Genomic DNA, 26,993 nt, shown 5'->3' on the forward strand with positions numbered 1-26,993 from the left:
AGGAAGTCCACCTGTCTACCCATACTCTGAATAGGAAAAATATGTAACTCTAAGTCCTGTGCCCAACTCAGGTTTGAGTTTTGAATTTACTCTGTTGGGTCCAGAAACTCCTAGAAAAGAAACCAATGGAAAACTTGGTTCCAGATACCAAAAGCACAAGCCACAAAAGAATAACTGAGACTTTACTAACACGAAAACCTCTGTGCTTCAAAGAACACCATAAAGTAAAAAACAATTAAAAGTGGTCCCCCAATCATTGAAGGTATTTGCAAATCATTCATCTGATAAAGGACCCATATCCAGGATGTACATAAAAAAAAAAACTCTTACAACTCCACAATGAAAAGACAACCCAGTTAAAAACTGGATGAAGGATCTGAACAGACATTGCTCCAAAGAAGACATACAAATGGTCAGGTAATCACATGAAAACATGTTCAACATTATTCACCGCCAGGGAAATGAAAACCAAAACCACAATGAGATTCTATTTCATACCCCTAAGGTGACTAAAATAAAATTTAAAAAACAAGCTGGACAATAACAGGTATTAAGTGATATTACAATAAGTATGGTTCAGAGATTGTGCACTTTCTACATCATTGGAAGACCATGAAGACCATCGTCACTGGCTGGAAAATCTTCTTACCCCAGGGAAACAGTGATCCACTCCTTCTGAAAGTTTATGTATTATACCCCAATAAATGATTTCACTATCCTCCAAAAACAAAATAATTTTTTTTGAAGGACAAAATAAAAAATGAAAAAGGAAGAAGAAAGAAACACAGTTCTAGGCCAGACTTTCTGGGCAACCAAAGTAGGAAACACCTCTAGAGAGAGACTGCCACAGCCAACTTGTCCCAAAGAAAAATCTGCTTTTAAAGATAAAGTTACAACTTTCAAACACACAAGGAAATATTCTGGTATGAGTAAGAGTAAGATCTTTTTTGTTTTAGGAAAGAAGGAAGAAAGGAAAGGAGGTAGGGAGGAAATAGGGCCTTGATTGCTTTAAAATACATAAATGTATGAAAGAGAATATGTAATAAGTATAAAATTACTTATATAAGTTCTTTACTTATTTATATAAGTTTAAAATTATTAAAGACTTCCAGGTGTGAAATGAATAAGTTCTGAGTAATCTTATGTAGAGCATCATCATTATAGTTAATAATACTGCATTAAATACTTGAAAGTTGCCAGGAGAGTAGATCTTAAATGTTCTCACTACAAGAAAGGAACAATAATTTTGTGACCCTTCAATGTGTTAGCTAATGTTATGGTGGTAGTCTCTTTGCAGTACATAAGTGTCTCAGATCAACATGTTGTACACATTAATTTTACACAATGTGGTGTATCAATTATATCCTGATAAGAACTGGAATAAATATAAAATAAGGCTGTAGTCTTAAATTATGAAAACAAAGCATTAAAACTTTAGGTAAATATTCAGATGCCACTTTGGAAGCACTCTTTAAGAAAACAAATAGGACACAGCCACTGAAAATAAAATGCTACCATTAGGTGAAAAGCAGTTTAGACACTGCTAAAGAGAGAATTACCAAATCGGAAGCTAGGTATGAGTAAATAACTTAAAATATAGAACAAAGACACTGAGACTGAAAACGTGACAGAGAGGCTAAAAGACATAAAGAATGGAATGAGAAGGCCCAACATATAACTAATAAGACTCAGAGGGGAAGGGGGGAGGAGATGAGAATGAGAAAATATAGGCAGATAATAGCCGAGAAGTTTGAGAACTGATATTTTATCAGACTGAAGAAAAGTGAATCCTGCACAGAATAAATAAAATAAATCCACACCGAAACACATTATGCTGCAACTGTAGAGCATGAAAACCAAAGAAAATCTTGAAAACACTTGGAGGGAAGGCATCTTACCTACAGAAGACAAGACAATATGAAGCCAACTTCTCAAGAACAGTGGAGGCCAGAGGACAATGGAACAATGGAATCATAATGGAATGAGAATAATCTTGAAGGAGCTGAGGGAAAATAGCTGTTAACCTCAAGTGTTACACAAAGCTAAATTACTTTTCAAGGATTTGTTCCAGAAACTGTAAGCTAAATAACATATAAGGTTGAATAAAATGTAATAAAAATGGAAAATAATACTGTTTTGTTAGGTTTCCAAAGAACACTCTCAAAAGACAAACCCATGGCAAAATTGCTGAGGTGATACTATATTTTCATAGGAATCTGTTCAGCTTCTGCAAAGCTTCCTTTACGGTGGTCAGGAGAATACGGAGGAGATCACTCTAGGCGTCGGCTCACCCCAGATGCTTGCTTCTAGCTCTGTTCCCTTCAGACAATCTTGTGTCGCCTCCTACCCGGTAACTCTGAGGAGACTCTCTTGAATGATGTTGTTCGCTTTTGTAGGCGTTTCTGTGTTTTAGTTAATATCGAGATGTGGCTTTGGTATTAAAAAAAAAAAGGCACGATGAGTTTGTTTTTGTCTTGGTTGACAAAAACAACACAGACATATTTTCGCACACCTAAAGGACAATCATAGGCTGGAACTAGGACCCCTGAACTAACTGCATCAATTTCATCATTTGCTTGTTGAGAAAGTTTCTGGTCTCGAAATTGTCTTTGCAATGTAAGTTCTGCTTTATGTTCACACATTCTTTCTTATTTTGAGGGTTCTGGCTTACAGAAAATTATTTTTTGGCTTTTAATGGGATGTTTGTTCAATTAGAAGAGTTTTGGTTCTCCAGATGTTTTCATCACAAATTGAATAATAAGGTTATTGATCTTCAAGATGAGATGACTCAGACTTCAGACATTTGGGGTACAGGAAATGTGGGCTCCTAGGACCCCTTTTGGGCTGATCTCTCCATCAAGAGTACTGGTGCTCAGACATTGGTCCCCCCAACCTGGGGCCTTCTCTGGCATCCCTTCCACTGTTGCTGGTCATTTGGGGCTTCAGCACCTCCACCTTTGAACAGTGCTTCCAGAACCTCCTACTGGGGCAACGCTTCATCTCTGACAAGCAGTCCCCTCCCCATTGCAGCAACGCTGATGCCTTACCTTTCCTGGTCCAGCAGAGGAATCGCCCCTTCCTAGAACAGATCCTGCCAAGCACCACTCAGCCCATGGGGGTGGGTAGGAGAGGGCAAGTGTTGTGAGGCCCAGGGGTGGAGTGCAACTGATGGGGAGGCAAGGGTGGGGAGGGAGCCGATGGGGAGAATAGAACTGCAGATGCATGTCTTGTGGAGATAGCCACACAGGGGTCCTCTCATACTGCATAGTCATGGCCGTACGGAAAGCTGGTTTGGGGAACACAAGGCAGAACATCTTGAAGCACTCTGAAATGACTTTTCCCATTTTGAAGTATGCTCTAACTAGCTTCATGACATCCTCTGATTTATTATGATATAAGGATAAATGAGGCCCTAAACTTCAAAAGACTGAGCTGTGAGGAATCCTGGAGAGAGAGCAGATGAAGAAAAGAGGAGCATTTTAATCAGAATTGTTCTTCATGAAAGGAATCTCTAGCACTGTCCCCAGATGCAAGATGGCAGGTTGGAAAGGAAGTCAAATCTACCTCGAATCAGATAATGGAAAAGATTTTTCTTTTCTTACCAAATCTTAAAACCACAGATTCTTTGTAACTAAATGGCAGACTGGATCCCAGTGGGATCTGAATCCACTGACACTGAATCCCGAGCGTGGCCTTTTTCTGTGGCTCCGTACTTGGACACCCAGCCGAGTGCCTGGTGCCATATCCAGTCATCCCACTCACTGGGTGGCCTTCCTTCTCTGGGACAGTGGGTGCCCTTCAGGACACGCATGCACATATTACCACACCCTAGAAAATCAGTGTGATCTGTAGATCCGTGGTGAGGACTGAGCACTCGCCGTGTCACACATGGGCCCGCAGGAAACCATTACAGATTGGAGAGGCAGACGCGTTGTGTTGCTATGACAACAGTCTCTCTCTCTCTCTTACAGGCAGGGACGGTTCTTAGAATGCAGCACTGCTGTCGTGGGCACGTAGCCCCTTTGGAGTTCTCATCTTACTCTAAATAGAGTCCGATAAATTGTCAGCTTGCCTGTTCTTCAAGTCATGACTCAGTTCACAGTTGAATCAAGGTAGCAGAGTATCCCTTGTTTCTGCAACACAATAAACATATGTGTGAGTGATGTTCTGGGGTGACTTCCATGGCAGGAGCCCCCTTGGACATGGAGAACGTGCATGAGCCCTGTGGGAGCCGCCACCAGAAGTCACGGGGGACACAGAGAAGTATGGGTGGCAAGCACGTATCCCTTAGAGGGCTGAGGAAGCTTGAAATTATGAATATTCTTTTTTGTGACACTTAGCTGCTCAGATAAATTACTACTATTTTGTTGAACGACTGACAAACCATAGGAATGACTCCCGACTGACATATTTGGGAAGAAAAAGTGTATCTAGCAGGTGTGGGCTGACCGACATTGTCTCTCTCAAAGCATGAGGAAGATCCCTAAACCCTTATGTCAACAGACACCAACAGGTGACTCTTCTGTTCTGGGGACAGGCTGACTGGCCTCCACCAGCAGCCAGTCTAACTAACGCCTGTGTTCTGAAGGTGGTTGATGCGGTAAGTAGCGGGGACAGGCCCACCGCTGGGCCGTGGAGGCCGGGAAGTCACAGGGCTTGGGGCTGGAGCCCAGGTCTTTGCTGCCGGGAGGCCTCCACGACTCCACTGTCTGGGGACCAGAAGGTGCCAAGCCCTGCCCACCGCCCCCCCCACCAGGTTCCATGTTCCCTCAGCAACGTGCCTTCTCGGGCTTCCCTTGGTCTTCTCCTCTCAGCCTCTGTCTGCAGGAGCCACTGGTTGTGGTGGTGACCTGGCCAAGCTGGAGGATAAGGTGACAGCACCTCGAGGACCTACGTGACTCCTGGCACTTTTTTCTTGAAGACAGTATTAGTTTCCCAGGCCGCTGTAACAAAGCACCCCCGACTGAGAGCTTAACACAGCACAGATTTACTCTCCTGCCATTCTGAAGGCCAGAAGTCAGATATGAAGACGTCAGCAGGGGCCCGCTCCTCTGCAGACCCTGGGGAAGGCTGTGCTCCAGGACCCTGTCCCTGTTCCTGCTGGCTTCCAGGCTCATGGCCGCATCCCTCCAGACTTGCCACAGTGGCCTCCCTGCATACGTGTCCGTCTCTTCCTGCAATGCCCTCAGAAGGACACTGGTCATGCTGGATTACCTGCCCTTCGCCAGTATGGCCTCATGTAACTAATGACATCTGCAGTGACCCTAGTTCCAAATAAGTCCCATTCTGACCTGCCAGGGGTTAGGACTTCAGCACATGGAGGCTGGCGGGGAGGGGGACACAGTTCAACCCATAATGAAAACCAAATCACTTCAGTGAAGAAAATCCAGGAATCAAACATCAGAGCAGCGTTGTTGTGCGAACACGTGTTACTGTGTGTTCAGAGCAAATGACTGAGCTGCCTACAGTTGCTTTGCTAGGAGGACAGAGTACTTGTGGGAAGGAAGGAAGGGAGGGAAGGAGGGTGGGTGGGTCTGTGGATAGAGGGTGGCAAGAGCCCCTATGAGCAGAGCATCCCTGCTTCTGAGGTGTACTTGAGGGCACGCCCCCTTCTGTTCACAGAGCCACGATGGCCTGCAGAGAAGGGATGGATACCTCGAGGGCTGGGGGCTTGGCAGCCTTTCAGTCACCCTCCTTCAGTAGGGAAGGGAGGTTATGGTGTCATTGTCTCACTTTTTTCAGCACAGAGAGCCACGGATTGCCTCCTCATTGCAAAGCTGAGTGCTGGGGATGGGCACAGGGGAGAAAGAGGGTAGGTTCAAGGACGGGTGGGCTGCACTTGGCCATTTCACAGATGGGACAGTCAAGGTCCAGAGGAGCAGAGCAGCTTCCCCAGGTCCCATGGCTTGGGATTCTTGTCGAGTTGCTCTCGCTCTGCAGCCTATGAGCTTGTTCCTTCCCTGTGAACACCTCAGTGTCTCTCAGCTTCAGATGGTTTTGTCACTTACTAGGGATGTGGGCAGGTGACCGCTCGGAGCCTCCATTCCTTCCTCTGCAGAGTGGTCCCTCCCACATTGAATGCCAAGTCCTATCCCGTATTACTCTCCATGAAACCCACTGGACTTGCAGGGTTTCATCTCCTGTTCAACCACGGAGGCTCGGGAAGGTGGTGGGAGGTGTGACCTTCAGGCCACAGCCAACAGCTGCCTTGTGCTCAGTGCCTGTCCATGAACACTGCATCCCCTGACTTTGCTGGGGAGCTCTGGGATCTCTCTTTTCTGTCTGAATAAAGTTTAAATGGGTTCACAAGGAAACTCTCAAAGCAAATTGAGATGATCTGGAATATAAAGCCTTGCTTCTAAACCTTGACTCTTGTCCTTACACACTTTCTATCCGAACCATTGCAAACATGGAAGACAAACTGAAATTTGTTCAATGAGATACCTAAACAGAAGAGAATAAAACCCTACACATACACAAGTCAAGAATTGCATAGCTCATATCCGCAGGCCCATCTCGTGAGAAAGCCCTCACTGAAATGCATTGGAGAGGGAGGTGGTCCTCCAGCCTTGGTCTCTCCATCTGCAGAATGGGGCTAATAACCCCTGCCTCCCAGGGCTGTTGTGGCTCTTAGAGATGACAGTGGATCCGAGACCCCTAGGACAGGACGTGCACTCAGTGCCTAGGAAATCTCCCCTCCCCTCCCCTTCATGCAGACCATGCTGTCCCCTCCTCACCAGCACCTCTGCCCCCTCTCAAAATACCACGTATTTTGCAGATGAACTGGTGTGTGAGAGTGATCTAAGATCAAAGTCTGCAGGTCCCACAAGTTAATATAAAAACAGACCAAGCAGATTTTCTTGCTGGGTGGATTCAGGTAAGATTGAGCTCCTAAGTACTCCGGATTTGTGGAATTTGCTGCTAATATTAAAGAGATTTACATTTCTGTTATACCCCTGCAGGCTTAATCTGATCACTGCAAAATGCTCAGAATTCATTGCTCTTTCAAGGACAACTTGATTGGGTAAAAATTGGACCTTTATTTACAGAAGCCTTTGGACTGTGGGTACCAATCTGTTTTACTCGCCTTTGCAGTTCCTTCAGCCGCGCCTGAAAACGTGTCCGCTGAGGCTGTCAGCTCCACCCAGATTTTACTGACGTGGGCTTCGGTGCCTGAACAGGACCAGAATGGGCTCATACTGGGCTACAAGGTATGTCGGGGGTGACCCTCCCATGCTTAGGCCGTGCAGGTGCACCCGCGTGTCACTCCCCTAGACCAAGGAGCGCAGAGGGACGTCCAGACCTGCAGCACGAGCCTGTGTTGTGACGTTCACATCTGTTGTCTCCTCTAAACTTCATTCCCATCTGGGGATGAGGCCCGGGTACGACCTCCTAACATAGGCGCAGACAAGGCACTGATGGGAGCTGCGTAAACTCGAGCCTCTGCTTCCAGGCTTGTACAACAGGAGCACCCACGGTGGCTGGCTCTGAGTCTGGCCTGAGAAGCAAGTGGCTTTGATTTTGTAAGAAGCGCTTTGCTCCTAGCCTGTGCCGAGTCAGTGCGAACTACCTGCTCACACACGGGCATGCCAGCACCCTGGGCAATCCCGGGCGATGGCGGGCACAGGAGGGGGCGTGTGCTCCCGGAGCCCTTTCTGGGTTCAGTCCTACTTGCACTTACCCACGTGTGCTTGTGATCCATCCCCTGAGCAGAGGGATGGATTTTCCCGGATGTGCCCAGCAGCCCCCCTCCACCCTGGTCTGTTACACCCCACCCCACACGGCCTCTGGGCATGGGGACTCCCTGCTTTCCTGGTTTCCATCCCTAGTCTCTGGTTCTCCCCACCTTTCCCCTGGGCATTCAGGATGCCTTGGGCCCTGCTGGACATGGCGCTGCTACTGGGCAGGTGCAGTGACCTGGGTCCCAGCGAAGAGAGCTTGCCTGTGGCATTCAGGCTCCTCCCTGAGGACCGCCATCTTCCATGGCCTTCTGGGCCCCCGACTGAGGGACCCGCGCAGGAAGGGTGAGCTGTGAATGACTTAGCAAACCAGAGGCAGCCGGCAGGGCCATGGAGCAGCGCCTCCCAGGGTGCTGTGTCTGTGCGTGAGGCCCGGGATTCCGGGACTTACAGCAGCTGTCCTGAGGCAGGAGCCCAATTTCCCAAGAAGCTGGGAAACCAAGGTGGGGTGGGGGGGATACTGGTTCCTTCTGCCGGAGGCACACTGTCTGCGTTTGTGATGGAGGCCTTGTCCTCGTGGCCGCGGTTGTTGTGTCTACTGTCAGTCGTGCACCTCAGATCTTGTTAGTCATGGCTCGGGGGCAGCCCGCCCAGCCCCGGCCTGGGTCATGACTCCAGCTCCTCTCCTGCCCCGGAGACCGGCTTCCCCCCAAAACACCAGTGTATGGAAACTAGACCCGTAAGCCTGGAGCACAGCTGCTGTGGCGAAGAATCCGCAGTCAGCTGGTCCTGGCCGTGAGCTGGAGGGACCCCCTCCTGGCACCCACACCCCCGTGACCGCACACGTGTACGCTGTGGTTCCAGATCCTGTTCCGGGCCAAAGACCTGGACCCCGAGCCCCGCAGTCACGTCGTGCGAGGGAACCACACGCAGTCGGCACTGCTGGCCGGGCTCCGCAAGTTCGTGCTGTACGAGCTGCAGGTGCTGGCGTTCACCCGCATCGGCAACGGCGTGCCCAGCTCGCCCCTCGTCCTGGAGCGGACCAAGGACGACGGTACGGTAACGGCGTGCTCCAGCAGCCCCAGCAACCCGAGCGCTGGTCATTTGTAACTTAATTTTCAAACCACTTCCACCACCCCCTCCCCCCACCTTTTCTCAGTTGAGAAAAACAAAACAGGATTGTTTTTCAGTCACTGAGCGTTTATATGGCCAATTTCAGCCCGGAGTGAATTTTTACAGCCTAATTATGAACCTCTGCGAATTTCGGTCGTAAATTGAAAGAGGCCTCACAGTAAAGGCCGGGTTGGGCGGGGGCCGTAAAACGTCCAGCCGCTCCGGCTGGCGGCGTCCGCACAAATGGGGTTAGGAGCCCCACCCCGAGCCTGGGTGCCTCTGTTTCCCTGGTGCCAGCCGCTCCCGCAGTCCGCACACCAAGAGGTCCCAAGAAGTTCATGCCCCGCGTGCAGCAGGCTCCGTGGGCTCCATGGGCTCCAGGCTCCCCGCACCCGTGCTTCCAGGCCGGGATAACAAGCGCCTCTTGACAGCTCTGTTTTTATGGAAGTCTAAATCATCAGCACATATGTTTTTCCACTTTGCAGATGTCAAACACTTAAAGGTTATCTCTTTTTACATTTTTATTGTTACATGGGCTGTAGCAAATAGTCGGGGAGGGGGTGGTATATATTCTAGGGGAAAATACAGCTCTCCCTGCCCCCTCCCCCACACACACACCTTAGGGATCAGAAGCTTCTCACAGAAATGCAACAACTCGATTTCCTGGTACACGTCTGCCGAGGTCATTCAGTTAGCCCCACGGTGGTTTGTGCTCTCCTGGGAGATGGCAGCAGGCTGGGCTTGAGTCGAGGAGAGGAAGGAGCTCTGCACACTGTCCTGTCCTGGATGCAGAGCCCTGGGGGAGCTGGGGTCTGATGCGGGGGCAGTGGCCTCAAGGATGTTAGCAGAGCTCTGCGAACCCATGGCGGCCTAGGTTACAGGAACGGAAAGTACGAGGGGCCTCCAACCTTGGCCAGTCACAACTGCCTCCTTCTAAAGTAGAGGCTGGAACTCTGCTTTTCCTTCTTCTCCCACAGTGCGATTTCCACTCCCTCGTTTCAGTGTGAGCCCAGTGATGCGGCTTGGGGACGGGGCAGGGGACAGAGGCCACATAAGCCTGCTGTTGAAATTCGCATAATTGCAGCTGGTCCTGGCTTCTGAACCCATACCCTCCTTACATTTATGTTACCAAACACAAGGGTCACAGATTTATTTAAACCACAGGTTTAAAATTTTAAATACTGTTCTCTACTTAATAGTGAGAGGCAGAATTCAGCAGCCTCAGAATGACTGTAACACCCATAATCCTATCTCTGTGTTCATTGTTCTGAGCCCCTTGCCTCTTATCTGGGAATCTGTTCAGTTCCAGCAAGAAGTTCTGGACTGGCCACTCGCCTCCCCCTTTAAGTAAATATATTTACGAGGGCCATGACACTGGTAGGCAATGGCACCACGCCACACAGAATTATTATACATGTTTGTGCACATCAACTCTTAATTTTCTAAGACGGTGCATAGGGGAATAATCATTCATTGTAAACATGGGGAGGGACTTTAGGCCATCGGATTTATCTAACTCCTGGTAGCAGGTGTCAAGCCCCCACAAGGATTCAGCCCACATTGGCAGAATCTTGACCTTGGGCCTGACACACTTGCAGCCTCACTCCTCTTGCACTCACGGGCTCCCAGCACGGTCTGTGAGCACCGCTTCTAGAAGCTGGAAAAGCAGCTGAGCTGGGTTCTAAATGAGGTGTTTTCTCAACACCATTAGGGGGCCACATGGAGCCAGTTAGATTCCAAAAGTCATTCGCGGCCTTGGAGCATCTGGTCCATGAACAGAGTCACCCATGGTCGCAAACACTTGGCCAGCCCACAGAGCCCTGTGTGACATTGTAACCTCATCACGTCCCCCTGTAGCCCCGTATCGACACCTGGCTCACAGGTGTCTTCTCCTCCCTCCAGCCCCGGGCCCACCAGTAAGGCTCGTGTTCCCAGAAGTGAGACTCACATCCGTGCGGATCGTGTGGCAGCCGCCGGAAGAGCCCAACGGCATCGTTCTGGGTAAGGAAGCGGCCGCGATTAAAGAGATCATAGCTCAGAGGAAAATAGCAATTACATTGATTTCATCTGTTTTTATTACACATCAAAGAGGTTGAACCAAAAAAAAAAAAAAAATTTGTGCCTGCCGCCACCCGGCACTTTCTGTGTGAAGGAAAGCAGGATACCTCCTCTGTCCTGTGAGCTGTGTGCTGAGGTTCCTTTGCAGGTTGAAATTTACATTTTGTTGGCCCAGAACACCTTCCACTTGTTTGGGGTTCGCAACAAAACCATCTGTCTTTGGCCCTTCCTTCAGCTCTGAAATAACCAGGCTGTTTCCATGGGCATCTGGGAAGCAGCCGCCTCATTCCTCATGGGAGCCAGAGACCCGGGTTTCCCTCCCCAGTTCCGGGAAACATCCTTGGCTGCCAGGTCCTCACCTCATCCTTTTAAGAAGTTTCCAGAGTGAATTGTGTGCCTTGGGTCCCTGGGAAATTGTTTACTTTTAATGGTTTGTCCAGGGAGGCCTCTCGGATAGCATTGATGAAAAGCCTTAATTTTTCTTAGTTCCCCAAAGGCAGCAAGTCTTTTTTTTTTTTTTTTTTTAAATCAGTTCCCTCATTTAGTCACCCTTTCGGCATGACGAATTCAGGGCCTCTCCCATGCATGGCGTCACATGCATGGTGGGCCATAAGGAGTGAACAAGAGGTGCCCATCCTTGGGATGTGAGTGGCTCCTGGCACTGTCAGGGAGAGGCACAAGGACATGAGGACAATGCAATATGACAGCTGACCAATGACCATTCACGAGATGCCCCGCAAGCAGGTCTCCGGGGCTGAGGGGCTTGCCACGGACGGAAGGCAGCTTTGGGGCTGGATCTTGCTGGAGAGTGGCCTCTGCAGCCCTGGAGGAAGGGAAAAGGGTCACCCACTCACCAGATGGAATGCCTCGTGCTTGTGGCAGTGTAGACAGACCCCAGCCTGGAGACATGGGCTGGGCCGGGCCGAGGACGGCTGGGCATGGTCGGGCCGGCCATGCAGGGAGTGCCCAGGGGCCCGGATGCGTTACATCAGGCATCTAACTCTCCAGACCCAGGCCAGCATCCAATAGGGTGTTTCCCCAGTCCAGACTCGCAGCGGACCCCCGTGTGTGTCTGCTTATGCACTGGGTGGTTACAGGAAGATTATAAACCTTGCAGTTACAGACAGGTAGTAACAATCACCACTCATACCCGCCAGCTTCTGACATTAGGATTCTAAGATTTGGTTTAAAAGGGGGTTTTACGTCATTAAAAAACACTTTTTAAAAAAATCTGTGCTGAGGGCAGTAGGGAGTCACCCCAGGACTTTGAGCAGCAAAGTGACATAATCAGGTTTGTCTTTTAGGTAATAACTACACAGAGAGGCAAATATTTTTTGAGTTCTTGCTTCATGAACACAGGGAGGACGGAGCCTGGGGTGTGCCGACGTCGTCTGCTGCAAGGCTGGGGCCCTGCTCAGTCTCTCCCTTCCTGGTGCCATTCCCGGGGTTGCTGGGTGGAATACTTAGCTAAGAGTATTTCTGAATTGGGTGACCTTCAGAACTACAGGTTCTTGGTACCTTAATACCACAATGAGCCACAGAAGAAGCTGCTGGTAGAATGTGTATTTTGGATCCCGCCAGATGAGACGGGATTGCAGACCCGTTAGGCCCCGTGCCTTGTGCTCCAGACCCGGGGCAGGAGATGGTCCACGGGGTGCATGGCTGGGCCACAGGCCTCCCCGAGGCCCCTCAGCACCATGCCGGCTGCTGTCTCTCCTGGACGGAACTGGGCTAAATGTCTGATGACCCAGGCAGCAGCCCCAGCTTTCCACGAGACAGGAAACCTGGAGCACAAAATGTGAATTCTGACCTGTTGCAGTACCCAGAGTCTCCAAGAAGCAGAGTCTCCCAGGCCTGCCGAGGAGGGAGGCCCTGTGCCCACCCCCCAGGCCTAACAGCCCCTGCCCACCCCCAGTGCTCCCACTGCGGCCTCTGCCCTCCACCTGGGCCAGCCCTGTACTGTACTTGCGGGTCCTTTGGCCTTCTGTGCCTCTAACATCACATTTGATGTTGTCTCCGTCTGCAAGCTCCCTCCACGCCTGTCCCTGCCTGCTCATGCCCACTGTTATCACACAAGTCTCGCTGTCCAAAGGTAAAATCTTGTCACTTACCTCAAAGGTCATTTCTAACGTTTGTACATCTGATTGAAAAAGCACTATGAACAGAGAATTCATACCACGATGAGATGGCATTTACATCATTCAGATTTGGAGCCCTAGAAGGTTGGATATGACCCAGGAGAGACAGGGACATAGGCAAATACACACACACACACACACACACACACACTCATATACTCCCAGAGAATGATCTGGAATGCCTGGGTGAGGGGAGCACATCTGTCCCTGAATCCCAGAGGCCCTTCCTGTTAGGTCATAAGCCTGAGTTCTCACAGCTATACCCAAGGAGACATGCACGGGACACTCCTGCCATATTGTGTTTGATGACAGAACACCCGAGTGTCCATCAGTCAGGCCACAGAAAGGTGTGTTGTGGACTCTTCCCGCAGCAGTTAAAGGAATGACCAAGGCCTACATGAGTCAGCATGAGGAAGTCTCACAAGCCTGTTCGGGGGGAGAATATACCCAGCGGGAGAAGGTTCCTGCACGTAGAAACCTCCATGAGTGTGATTATCACCATTTACGGGTCCACACGGTCCGTGCACGTGTGAACTCATGGACAGAAATACACCCCGAGTTGAGAAGGGATGTTGCCTCTGAAGTAGGTCTGATGGGGCCACAGGACGGCCTCAACTACCCCGTCTCATCTTCTCTCTTATATGAAAAAAGAAGTCCAATTTGGCAAAATGTCTAGATTTATTCAAATCGGTATGATGAACACTTGGGTGTTCCATCTATATTATTCCCAGTATTTTCTCTATATTGGAAAGATTTATAATAAAAAAGGACAATCATAAGAGAAAAATAACACATTCACTCTAAACTTTGAAAAAATAGAAAATTCAGACATGTAACAGGAAAAAATGAAAATCACCACAATCCCACTGTCCAAAAAATAATGTTAATATTTTTTTCTGATCATTTTTCTAAACTTGTAAGTACAAAGTATTTCCTACTTAGAAGGGAGCCTCTCCGTCGTATTACAAGTGTGTTTAGCGGCGGTGACCCGCACGTGTCCCTCCTGCCCCGTCAACCACGGCCAACCTGCCAGGACTCCCAAGGGATTTTGTGTTTATCTCTTCTTGGGTTTTCTATAAGATATTCCTAGAGTTAAACTTAAGCTTAAAAATCTAATATCATGGTTGCCTGTTTTTAGATTTCATTCCAACTCTTGTCACGTGTTTGTGACTTTGCTCTTCTCTTCCCACGTCATATATCTTTCCTGTGTAGACACCCCACTGTCTGTGTCTGCACACACCCAACCGGGATGTATGCAGCTTCTACAGCGTCCTGGCGCTTGCCCCTGGGTGCACATGTGGAAGGGTCCCCAGCCCCAGATGAGCGCGCCCAGCCTCTCAGGTCGGCTGGCTGCTCCCATCCCTGGGCTGCCCTTGGCTTCATCTCAATTCTTATTGTTCTGTTTCCTTTTCAGTCTCTGATTTCTCCTTCTCGCTTGCTGGTTCAAACATGCACTTAGGTTTTTGTTTCTTGATACCATATTTATTAGTTTGGGATGTCTTAACAGGAAGTTTTTTCAGGACATCTGGTTTACCACATGCCGAAAGCAGACTTTTGTCTATATACTTAAGTGCTGCTCGGACGTCCAAGATGCAAACATATTCATCCCAAAAATGTAATGTTGAAATGCAAATACATTATAATTAAAATTTTTTTAAAATATGGATCATTTCCCAATTGTGCAGTGAGAAATAATGATGTGACTGATGTCCTTAGAGGCAAATCTTGACAGCATTTCTGATGATCTCCTCAGGATGCAGGTCTGGAAGCAGACTAACTGAGAGAAGGTGCTAGAACATTTCCAGAGTTCTTCCCCTACATGTCACACTCTCCTTTCTGAAATGCTGTGTCTACATAATAAACTCATGAATCCTGGGTGTCCTCCCCTACTCTCCCCTGGGTTTGAAGCACCACACTCTGGACAGGCCATCGACAATGTGGGCAAGCTTGCAGACTCGGCAGCCCAGGCCGATGAATTTAGGCACAGGACTGAGGCTTTCTGTGCCTCAGTTTCCCTATCCCTCAAATGGGAATAACAGATTCCCTTGTAGTGTTGACTGAGTTGTGCATGAGAACCTTAGGACAATGCCTGCCACGTGGTAAGCATTCAACAAATGTTTGCTCACATGCATGTCTATTTAGTATTTCATTATGTCTCCTGGACTGGAGAATTCTTTCTTGTCCCCCAAGTCTTCGCCCGGTGCCCGCATCTAGCTGGTCATCCCAAGCAGAGGTTTCACACGGACAAGACAGGGAGAAGAACCAGGTTTCACACAGACAAAACAGGGAGAAGAACGAAGAAGCAGAAGTTGGATTCAGGCTATAAGGGACATTCAAAAGTTTGGATTTTGATCTGTAGTCCCTGGGGGTGCCAGGTGGGGGGTGGTCACTAAAAACCAGGTAAAGAGAGAGCATCATTTAATATCTCATGCATTCTGACCATGGCAAAGCAAAGAAAAGATAAAATCGTGCTCTGTCTACCCATAATGCAGAAAAACACCACGTCCGAGCGTCTTCTGTGTTAATGGCCTTTAGTTATAACGGTAACAAATGTTGTCTGGGCAGCCCGTCACCTGGATATTATTACAGCTAGCACATCAAATTGCGGATGCCGTAGGAAGGATGAGAAAACAGTGCCTGAAGATTCAGATCAGTGTTCGTGGGAGAGAAAGGGAAACATCTTTTTCGCACGACTGGCTTTCTACCCAGAGACCTCGAATCAGTGCTCCTGCTCGGGGCACGTGCATGAACTCCTCCCCAGCCCAGGCTTCGGTAATCTATATCAAAACATGCTCTTGCATTTCCAAAAAAGATTAACAGCATGAAACAGCACCAAGCGCCTGCAGGGAAAAACACTTGCTTATTTGCGTAAATATTTTACTGTGGAGAGCTTTTAGCATTTAGAGCCTGCCTTTGGGGGACGCGGCAGGAGCCCCCTGAGCACGGTCACCCTCCCTCCCTCGCTGGCGACTCCGCTCTCCCTTAAATGCTGCCAAGCTAACATGCGGCATGTGCTCTTTAAATCCATGTGGGGCTGCCCGCACACACACCAGAGCCTCCCCCCACCTCCACCTGCCTGCCGAGGGCCTAACATTTACCCTCAGCTTATTATGGAAGGGGGTGCCAAGACTCTGCTGAGAGTTAGGATCGCAAGGGACTGTAATCCCTGTTTGCAAATACAGTTTTGATCCATTGTTGCATTTGTCTGCCCCCAGCCCTCACGCAGATAAGCCGTAGAGCCAACAAGCCATACGGTGCCTGGGCTGGGCCTTCCAGGGGCCATTCTGTGGCTGTGGGCTCTCCCGACAAGTCGTGGGTGCTGGCAGGGCCATCACTGCTCATGCCCACCCACTGGGGCTGCCGAGGGGGTGAGCAGCACCGTGCCCCATGGGTGGCCTTGGCTTCGGGCCCCCAAGCATCGGGCCCTAGGGACACACCACTGAACAGGCGACTCTCAGATGGGGGCATTTCGCTCGCCCAGGATGCATGCAACTCAAGAGAGGCCTCCCACCCCCCAACAGGCGGTGCGCAGCTCCCCCGGAGGGCTCCACAGTCACCCCATCTGAGGAGGCAGCTGAGACCCACCCTCCCAGGAGCCACACACCCACCCCAGCAGGCTCCCAGCACAGAAGCATCTTAGAACCTCGTCCTGCATCTCCCATAGTAGAAGGTTCTAGAACTGGTGTTGGGCTTGAAACACACACCCTTTCCCGATTCTGATTTTCAAGATGCGTGCTTTTTTCCATCTTCTGGGCATGTTCAGAGCTCACGTAGTTTCCATCTTCGCCTTGGATCAATGCGGCTCATACTTGGCCTTTGCCCCCCGGAATGCCTGTATGATCATAATTCACCCATAACCTTACAAATCAGACTTCACTCGGGCCATGTTTCCCTCCTGGTATTGATTCGGCTTGCCCATTCTTTCCTAACACCCAGCGCAGCCTTCTGCCCTTATGCCACGGACACCTAGCATGCTTATGTCCCTGATGGCACTCGAGCTGTGTAATTACGTAACTGGCCTTTTCCACCATGACACTATCTCCCATGATTCCCGACAAATGCAAGAAAGGGTACTCGGCTGCTTCCTCCCGCACTTGTGCACAGGAAAAGCTCTCCTCTCCTGCCCGTTGAGGCCGTAGCATTTTAAGGACGTTTGAGGTGCCCCGTCTTTATGTTCACCAGGCCACAGAATGAGGACTGGGGGACATCACCCTGACTTGGGGGCGGAGAAGAGGAAAGGACATAACCCCAGGTTGAGGGACTTTCTCCCAGTAGCTCGTGTTAGGAGCTGGAACAAAGGCAGAGCTGTCAAGCCGGGTTTCCCGCAGTTGCAAAGGGGCGACGCTGGGCCTTGCTGTTCCGTGTGTTGCTTGAATCAACGCCGTGGCTGCAGGAAGTGGGCCTTGTGGGCTCCATGCTTCGGTGGCGGAGGAGCCCAGGACAAGCCCACCACAAACACCCCCTTCCCGCTCTGTGCTGGTAGCGCCTTGGGGGGCAGGTCCGCGCCGTGCAATATTCCAGCCAATCCAAACTCACGCTCCTGAAGGACAAGAATGAGGCTTTCCAGATGTGGTGGGAAGACACGAATGAAAAGCCTGCACCTGGAGTAAAATTGGTTTTGTTTCCATTTCATAAGTGTAGAAAAATGATAACAAGCAGTCTCTAAGACAGGAACAGTGACCTCGAGGTGGTGGCAGGTGCCATGTACGCCGTTGGCCCTCAGGGCCCCAGCATCGCCCCACACAACCTGGCCTGCCATGTCCTGGGGCCAGCAGGGCACTGTGCCCGAAGACACTCTGCCCCGGGGCCAGACTCCTGGGGAGCTGCCTGCCAGCAGCACAAGCCCATAACAGCTAGGGTTGGGGGGTCACCGCCGTAGCCCCTGCCACACCCCCCAAAGCTGGCAGAACCTTGAGGGCCCAGCAGGGCAACTGCTTCCTCGTGCCGTCTGTGAGCTTCCTCTGTCTCCTGGGCTCGCCTCCCCAGCAAACTCTTCACCCTGGGTTGTCTTGGAGCCGACTGGGCCCCTCAGGACTCAGGCAACAACATCCACAGAACAGAAAGTGTCTGGTGTGGGCAGAGCCCCCCTGGCTGTCTAGCCCCTGCCCCTGCATAACCAGCTCCGTTCTCCTCTCCGGGCCGGTGTGGCCAACAGTGACCCACAGCAGCCCATGGGATGTGACATTCAGAGGGGCCTGGGCCTCGGGCCACCTCCCATCCTGACACACGCTCTACCCCTCCTTGGTGCTCTGGGCTCCGGCGGCTGAGGGCTCTGGCATTGGGGTGGGCAGGGTGGGGGTCCATTCTTCTTGGGTTGTCATGTTCCTTCCATGCCTAGCGGCAGCTCGAACTCCAAACCCTGCTGCAGGGGCCCCAAACCCACCGCCCTGACCTTATTCCTGGTGCAGGTATCTAAAGCCTCCTCCAGACAACCCCAGATTTTCTGTCTGCTTTCTGAAACAACCCATCCTTTCCAGAGGAACCCTGGCCTCAGAGTTCCTGCTTCTCTGCTGTGCTGGCATCCGCCCCTGGGCACTGGTTTGTGCCCCTCTACTCCCCGTTCCCAGATGCCTTGCCGTCCCTCAAAATCTCCTTGCAAATGTCCTGTGGAGTGGCCAGATTGTTTTCCACTTGTCTCTCTTTTCTTCAGATCATCAGAATTCTACCATTCTAGAGCAGGAAGGAGCTGGGGAAGCAGTAGAACCTTCCCACCCCGGGCACAACGGGGCTCCCATGCTGCTCTAAAAGTGGGAGGTGCTAATAAGTGGGGTGAGTTTTTGCTTGATTCACAATGTAGGGCTGAGAGCTTCTCCCTCTTCCCTTCTGGGTCTTACAGCTGGTCGAAGAATTAAGTTGACATAAGGTGAACGGGAGAAAAATTTAATTTTGTGTGTACAGGAGCCCCAAAGATCGGAGGCTCAAAAGTGACCAAAGCAGGCTGTTTTTTAATGCCTTTGAGTTAAAGAAATAGTGAATTGGTGAGGAACTGGCAAGACCAGGGGTTTGGGCTTGGGGGGTCGACTGTGAACAGGGTTCTACAGCCACCTTGGCCCTAAACTGTCCCAGGAGGGCAACAAGGCTGCTCTCTTCCTCCTGGTGCATCGAAGGGGACTGACGTCCTGTGTTCAGGGGGACAGAGGAGGGTCTGAGCGTCCCTCCGGTGCTGGCCGTTTCTTAAGTAACTTTAATCCAAAATAATCAAGAGGCGAAAATGGCATATTTGGGGATGGCCTACTCTAACTCTGCTTCAGGGGCTGGAAATGAGAATCTGGGAGTTGCGCTGGGGTCGGCCCAGGTGTCGCGCATGGAGGAACGGCCTGCAGGCCGCAATCTTGGGCCCCATGGGGCCTGGGATGCCTCCCAAGACCTGTGCGTGCAAGGCGGGCTGTTGGCCCGCTCCAGGTGCTGGGGTAGCATATGCAAGCAGGTGGTCCCTGTGTCTCCCTGCTCCCTCGGGCACAGGCGCGTGTTCTCACACTGTGAAAACAGCACCTGCTCAGCTCCTCCCACCCAGAAATCCCATGTGCCCTTGCACGGGGCCCAAGCCCCAGACCCACGTACATCAGCCTGCCTTTTGAGGAGGGCTGGTGTCTCTTCATCACGAGGAACGATATACAGATGGCCGAACTCGCTGACACCAGGTCCCACGTCATTCTTGAGGTTTTAAAAATGTTATGTTTGCTCATGTTCTTCTAGGTAACGTCTGTGTCTGTCAGTGTGGCCTCTGGGCTTCATTGTAAAGGTCAGTTTGTCTTTGCAAAATATTTTGCCTTGCTTTCTTTCTCTAGTTGAGGGAGATGCATATGTTAATGTCACTGGTCAGTCATTAACGTGCTTTTTGTTCTGGATGCAGACAACCCTCCTCCACATGCTCGGGATGGGCGGGGAAGGGGTCACCACCAAGGCCTCTGGCTGACACCGGTCCTGCATGAGGCTCGCTTCAGCCCCTGTGTATGGACCACATCCCCACGCAGGCAACATGGCCTTGGGACAGCGGCTGCCTTCCCTGAAAGCTTTGATCTGTCCCGTGCGCCACTTTAAATCGGCTGAGCAGGCATCGCTAGTACCCCCCAGCCTCGCCGCAAATCCTGACAACATAAAAATAATAACACGACTCGTAACAGCCAGAGAGAGGCATCCTGAGGTCAGAAGTGCTTTAAGAGCGTTGATTTACATAACTTTTATAGCAGCGGGTGAGTGTCAGAGCCGAAGTTCAGAGTTAATAGCTCAGATAACAGAGCTAAACGCACAGACCAGCAGGGAAAGAAAAGCAATACTGTAAGCAATCAGCCGTGTGTGACTGACAAGCTGGGGGAGGAAGTACACCGACATCACCCCATTCCCAGGGTCAAGTCCGTGGGTGCTGTAGGAGGAATTAAGGACTGAGTACCTTGTGGAAATCATGACCGTCAGAGGCGAGGATGTCGTGACACTCGGGCATGGGGAGGAGAAGGGCCACAAACAGATGCCGAGACTTGTGAAGGGCCAGACCTGTGGCCGAGTGAATGCCTACCCAGGGGTGCTACAGAGGAGAGCCCGGCACGGGGCGGGATGCGGGCCCAGCTCGTGCACACTCAGGCAAGGACGAGCGCGTCTCCACGGAGGCCTCAGCAACCCTGTGCTCTCCGACACTCTCCAGAAAGACACCCAAGAAGCCAGCAGAGCCGACCTGGCAGGCTGGGGCCTGGGCAGGAAGAGGCGTCTTTAAGCTCATTCCTCACACTCCCGTGTTATTTGTGAGCCGTGTGAGTGTAATACAATTCAAGAGTAATGACGAAACATTGCAATAGAACATTTTAATGCCTTCATTAAGGAAAAAAAAAAAGCAGCTTAAGGCTAGGAATTTTCCAAGATGAATGCAATTGCGAATTCCGGGACAGGAAACCCTGTTCCGGCCAGAAGGCCGTTGGCCAGGGACGCAGTCTGGGCCCCGGAACACAGGCCGCTATCAGGCAACGCGCACAGAAGGCCTGAACTCAGCATCGGCTCTGTGCCGGGCTCAGTGCGGAGCACACAGCACACGGCAAACTGGACAGGTGTGGCGGGGCCGGGGTGTCCCTCCTACGTCTTGGTCCATCCCCAGCTCCGATGGGACGGAGCGGGAGTCTGACCCATGTCTGTCTGGGTCCCATCCCTGGCTGCCCTCGCACTCACTGCCCTTCCCCAGAGCTGCCAGACCCAGCAGGTGCGTGGGTGAGGCCCAGAGGTCTGGGGGTGAAACTCCCCGGAGGCCACGTGACCAAGGACAATCCAGAGGGCAGGCAGAGGAGCTGGTGGGAATGCCGAGTCTTGCAGCCACAGAGGATGGAGAACTGCCTACAGTCCTTCCTTTGTGATCACTTGACAACCTGGAGTGAGTGTGCGTGATGCTCAGCTGGTACTGGGCCCAGCACCCCTTCCCTCCCCTCCACTCGTGGTCGGCACCCTCCCTGCGGGCCAATCCAGGCCACACAGCCCCCTCAGGCGGCCTAACATGCGGAGACCCGGGGGGCACAGCAGAGAACTCCCAGAGCCTGAATCGCGCTCCGGGCAGGTGTGATTTCAGAGCATGTGCTGGTCACACCCCACATGTCAGCATCCCTCAGACATACTCTGGTGTGCTGCGATGCATGGTCTCCAGCAGCCAGGACTGGGCAAGGGGACTCTCCCTTTGCTGGAGGATGGGCGCAGATGTTTTCTCTTCACAGGAACAGTATCACTCAGTAGAAAGTGGGACTGGCTCAGGGCTCTCAGCACAGCTCTGCTGGTGACTTCTTGTGTGACCTCGGGCAGACCACTTACCCTCTCTTCACTTAGTGGCCACATGGTCTTGGGGATTCGTAGGTTTCCTGTCCTGGCTGTTGTGAGGGCTCAGGGAGCCAGGAGGTCAGCAGGAGAGCCCCTTGTGGTGGCTATAGTGACCACGGTGTTTTCACCCTTAGGAGGTGAGGTGTCCAGGACTCTCCAAAGGCTTGGGACCAGCATCCCAAGGCACCAGGGCCCCAGACGCCGCCACCTACAATGGGGTCAGGGAATGAAAGGTGGGAAGAGGGTATAGAGAAGCTCGGCTCTGCTTCTCTGGGCTGTAGGTCATCAGTCCCTAAATGGTAAAGGACAGTTGTCTAGTAGAACACCCTGGCCAGAGGCTAGAGGGCAGCCGGTCATCCTCGGGAGGAGAAGGAACCATAAGGTCCTGCAAACAGCAGGCCTGTGAGTGGCCGTCGTTGTGGACCAGGCAAGGTGTGCCCGACCCCTGGTCTGCGTGGCAATGGCAGTGACCTACAGTGGTCAGCAGCTTGATGCTGGGTGCCTGGAACCATCCCCCATGGACTCACAGCCGGCCAGGTGGGGCTTCTCGTGTTGTTGGATGGATGACGAGCTGGGAGCTGGGAAGACACCCATAGGCTCGGGCCCCAACTGAGCCAAAGAAGGTGCGAGAAGGACAGCAAAGGAGTGGGGGTGTCTCACCCAGAGAGGCGGGCGGGCAGCGTGGAGTTCCTGGGGCTTGGTCACTGGGCGACTGTCCCGCCCCCAGGAAGCCAGCAGAGCCCGAGCTGGTGGAGGACAGAGTCCAGCTCTGCTAGGCACGTCCCCTGCCCCAGGAGGTCCTTGCGTCACCAGAGCAAGCTCGCTGTCATCCGTGTTGGTGGAGGCCACCGTGCGCCACCAGCTCTGGTGTTAATCAGGGCAGAGCACAGCTATGGGTGCCGGCGGGGAGGCCAAGCGCGCTGTATCCCAGGCTGGGGCTGACAGTCGGCGCTGCTTCTTCAGACGTGGGCAGAGGGCCTCTCGGTACAGCCTGGCTAGGTGGCTCGGTCATTAATAACATCTGATCACCCATAATCTCTTGATAATCAAGGAACTTTAGGAGCCCTCAGAGCCACAGAAGCCCCCCAGAACAGATGACATGCACCCCACTGCCTCCTCAGCAGGAGGGGGATGACATGGTGGGGAGCCCCCCAAGTCGGGGGCCATGCTGGGGTTTCCTGGGGTGTGGGCACAGAGGAGGGGCTGACAGCAGGAAACAGAGCTTCCAAAGCTGGGATCTGCGGGCAGATAGGGAAGATGACCAAGAGGAAGGACATGTAACCATGGGAGAAGCGCGCCCTTGGAGGACTGTTCCAGAAGGAGGCACTGCCCTTGGCCCTGTGAGGAGAAGGGCAGGTGACGGGAGGAGCAAGGAAGGACAGAAAAAGCAGGAGCACTGGGCCTGCCCCTCAGGAGCACCAGCTGGTTCCCGCCAAGTGCTCTGGGCTCCAGGAACCGTGGGGAAGATGAAACTGTTGCCACATCTTGGGGGCAGGAAGGATGAAGGGGAATGAGGGTCATGGGGGCCCAGCGTTCCAAGGCTCCATCCGTCACCGCGACATTTCCCCTTCTCAGATGCCGGTAGAGGAGGACGGACGTCGGGGAGACAAAGCAGAGTGGGGGGTGGCAGGAATGTGGGGGTCTGTAGGGGGGTTGACGTGACTGACACACGGCCCTCCTGTCCCACCCACAGGGTACCAGATCGCCTACCGCCTGGCCAGCAGTAGCCCCAACACGTTCACCACGGTGGAGGTGGGTGCCACCGTGAGACAGTTCACGGCCACCGAGCTGGCCCCAGAGTCTGCATATATCTTCAGGCTGTCAGCCAAGACGAGGCAAGGCTGGGGGGAGCCGCTGGAGGCCACCGTCATCACCACTGAGAAGAGAGGTAAGACCCAGGGCCCACGTCCACTGTCGTGGAGCTCCGGGGCGGAGAGCTGGGCCCGAGCGGGAGCCATGATCTTGCTGGGCCACAGCTTCCCGGGGCAGACCCTGCACCGTAGCGTGTCTGCACAGCCCGACATTTACCGGACAGGCAGGAATGTCCCTCTCTGCTCTCAGAGAGGTTGTGTAACTGGCCCAGAGCGGGTCTGAGTCACCACGTTTGAGGGCAGCTCCCTGAAGCCAGGCACCAGGTCTCTGATGTTCCGACCCACATACCCCACTGAGCAGGTGCTCAAAAAACACATCTCCTACCGAGTAGTCCTGCGGAGATCTGTCTTCATGGACACTGCTTCTGTTCCAGGCTCTGGCGAGGTGCTTATTGTGCGTTGTCTTGGTTTATCTTCACCAGAGCCTGGCGAAGGAAGCGCTGTGAGCCCCTGTTCTGCAGAAGAAGTGGGGCCCAGACAGTCAGCTATTGGCCAGGGACACAGCTGTGGGACAGGGATGTGGACACCCTCCCCAGGCCACAGGCTGCCTCTTCCCACAGCAGTCTGCTGTGGCTTCCCATCTCAGCAAGCCCCTGACATGCCCTCCAGCCTCGCTCTGGGATCTGCCTCAGCAGGCTCCTTCCCCAGGGCCACCCCAACTCTAGTCCAGACGTCTCAGTAAGAGGACGACAGGAAGGCACTTGCTCGGAGAAATGACCTGTCCTACCTCCCATCTGGGAGTCCCCAAGCACCAGGCTCTGGTGCTGTGTGACTTCAGGCAAGGCCCTTCCCCTGTCTGTGCCCTGGCACCCACCCGGTGGCTTCTTGGGAAATACGAGGGCCAGCACGGTCCGCGGCCTTTGGGGGCAGAGCTGGTGCAGCGCCCACGCTCAGAGGGTAAGCCCGTGTCCCCGCGGCCTGTGCAGTCGCTCTAGGACATAATCTAGAGCAGACAGTCTAAGGGAGGCATGAGTTGAATCGAAGTGCTTGAGAATCCAAAGGGCCGATCTGAAACCTACGAAAGGTAGAACGCAAAGGAGGCTGTCAGACACTGAGCCCTCACCATGTTCTGGCCACGCTCCAGGCAAGGCAGCCCACTTCTCTCTCTAATTCCCACACAAGCAGGCCAAGCAGGTGGGGAAGCTGATGCCCCACAAGGTGGAAGGGCCGACCAAGGTCCGGCAGCTACTCGGTGGCCGCCCCGGCTAGAACACCCGGCTGACCCTTCCAGTGGCCAATGGAGGGACGCTAGCATCACCTGTCTGTGGCTTTGGATCTTCCAGAGGCTCCATCTTCCAGGGGAAGACCAAACCCTTCAGCCCACTGTCAGTCCCCCAACCCCAACCACTAAGCCTCAGTCCCCCAAGGATGAAGACAACTGCGCAGCCCCTCTGATGACAACAGTTACCTCTACTTTTAACTGAAGGACGGAAGCCTGGGAGTCAACGGAGATGCCGGAGCGTGAAGCCAATGGAGAGACAGCGAGCACACTCGGGGTCCTGGCTATCAGCACAGACACTGTCTAACCTATGGTCCTGGCACAGCGTGGCAGCTGGGGGTGGGGGCTGGCCAGACAGAGGACGGGCCGCAGGAGAATCCCTCCTGCCCAGGTCATCCGGCTCCTCCTTGTTCGGGTCATGCTCGGGGCCCTGAGTGCCTCTCGCAAAGGCTCCTGCCTTCTTCCTCAGAGTGGATACAGCCCCAGAAGGGAATCCAGCACTTTCTAAGTCCCAGGGAAAGACACAGGTTTGCTAATAGTTTGGTGTGACTTCAATCCAGATGGAAGCATAAACGGGCGTGCCTTTTAGGAGGCATCCCCGGTCCACGGCGGGTCTGCTACTGGATGGGGCTGGGGGGATGCACACCCACACCCCAGCCTGTACCCCGACCTGTGCCCCGATCACCCACACCAGCTGCCTGGGGCCCATAGGGCTGAGGGGCTTTCTGCCAGGGCCCACTGACCCCCCCCCCCACCAGCAGAGCTTTGCCCATTGCCAGATGCCCAGGACTGATGAGGGGACGCAGGCCTGTTGCTCCGGGCGAGGAGAACCAGGCAGCCCGAGCATGTGTTCCCAGAGGAGCACAGACCACATCAGGGGGAAGGGCTCCCCCGACTGTCACCACAGGGCCAGCCAGCCGTCGCTGCTTTATTACCCACAACACATTCTCAACAGGATCGATAATCTTCATGATAAACAATTAAACAATTATTCCTCCCTCTGTGGATTTTCTCCGCTGCAATCGATGGGGTGAGGAGATGCGTGACAGAAGTGATCCGAGCTCAGGAGCCAGGTCCCGGCCCTGTGCCCTGCATCCCCAGTCACCAGCGCTTTGGGCACAGAGCAGCGGTGACAGCCCCCGGGGGAGCTGAGTGGGCCTCTGTCTGTGCTTCGGCCTCGCGGTGGCTTCCAGGGAAAGGACATCAACAGGACAGATGCTCTGAGCCCGAGACCGGAGGGAGAGGATGTCTCTCGAGACTCCCCTGGGGACGTGTGGTCGTTGGGGAGCACGTGTGGGCTCACCCTCCCGTCTGTCTGTCTGTCTGCTGTCTGAGAGAGAGCAGCGCTCCGGGAGCAAGCCAGGGTCTCCAATCAGCTCCCGCTGGGGCGTGTCCGAGTCGGCCATGGTCCCGGAGTCCACTCCCTCTCCTCGGCCCTCTCTGTCCTTGCTCGCCGGGGGCCTTCCGGGAGCAGCAGCCTCTCATGTCCCCGCTCTGTTCTCTCTCGGTTGCAGAGCGGCCGGCGCCCCCCAGAGAGCTCTTGGTGCCACAGGCCGAAGTGACCGCACGCAGCCTCCGACTCCAGTGGGTCCCGGGCAGCGACGGGGCCTCCCCCATCCGCTACTTCACCGTGCAGGTGCGAGAGCTGCCCGGGGGCGAGTGGCAGACCTACTCCTCGTCCGTCAGCCATGAGGCCACAGCCTGTGCTGTCGAAAGGTACCGAGGGGCAGGCGGGCCCTCCGCGGGGAGTAGTGCAGGGAACCTGGGGGCCAGAGACACAGCCGGACAGCTCCCCTCTTCTCTAGCTCCCTGTACCAGGGACCAGGACTCCCCCTCCTGGAGCCCCTCCAGCCTCTGCCCCAGGTCCATCCTTCTAGGTCCAGCCCTGTGCAGGTGGCGGGCACGCCCCAAGCCCCAGGGAGAGAAGAGGCACAGATCACGGGGCCGGGGAGCCTTGAAATGTGGGCTCCAGCCCCCGAGCCCCTGAGAAGCAGAAGTGGGGGGGTGTGTGTGGAAGGGGTGTCACGGGCTGAGACTCGCACCTTCTCTTTGTGCTCCCTCTCCTAGCTGGCACGGCCAGTGGCCCCCATGGCCGCTGTCATCCATTAGTGATGGCTGCTCAGGGAAA

The 26,993-nt window shown here is 53.1% G+C and overlaps 1 protein-coding gene across 1 annotated transcript in view; it reads left to right on the top strand.

Moving 5' to 3' along the window:
• Positions 1-26,993, top strand: part of SDK1 (sidekick cell adhesion molecule 1) — a 510,043-nt gene that overhangs the window by 408,244 nt on the left and 74,806 nt on the right. The window contains exons 25-29 of the mRNA XM_044233031.1: positions 7,096-7,211; positions 8,544-8,733; positions 10,695-10,793; positions 23,469-23,663; positions 26,380-26,581. Coding sequence (XP_044088966.1) covers positions 7,096-7,211; positions 8,544-8,733; positions 10,695-10,793; positions 23,469-23,663; positions 26,380-26,581 — 802 coding nt within the window. The remainder of the gene's footprint in view (positions 1-7,095; positions 7,212-8,543; positions 8,734-10,694; positions 10,794-23,468; positions 23,664-26,379; positions 26,582-26,993) is intronic.

This window comes from Neovison vison, chromosome 14 (assembly GCF_020171115.1).
Source record: "Neovison vison isolate M4711 chromosome 14, ASM_NN_V1, whole genome shotgun sequence".
Taxonomy (NCBI): Eukaryota; Metazoa; Chordata; class Mammalia; order Carnivora; family Mustelidae; genus Neogale; species Neogale vison.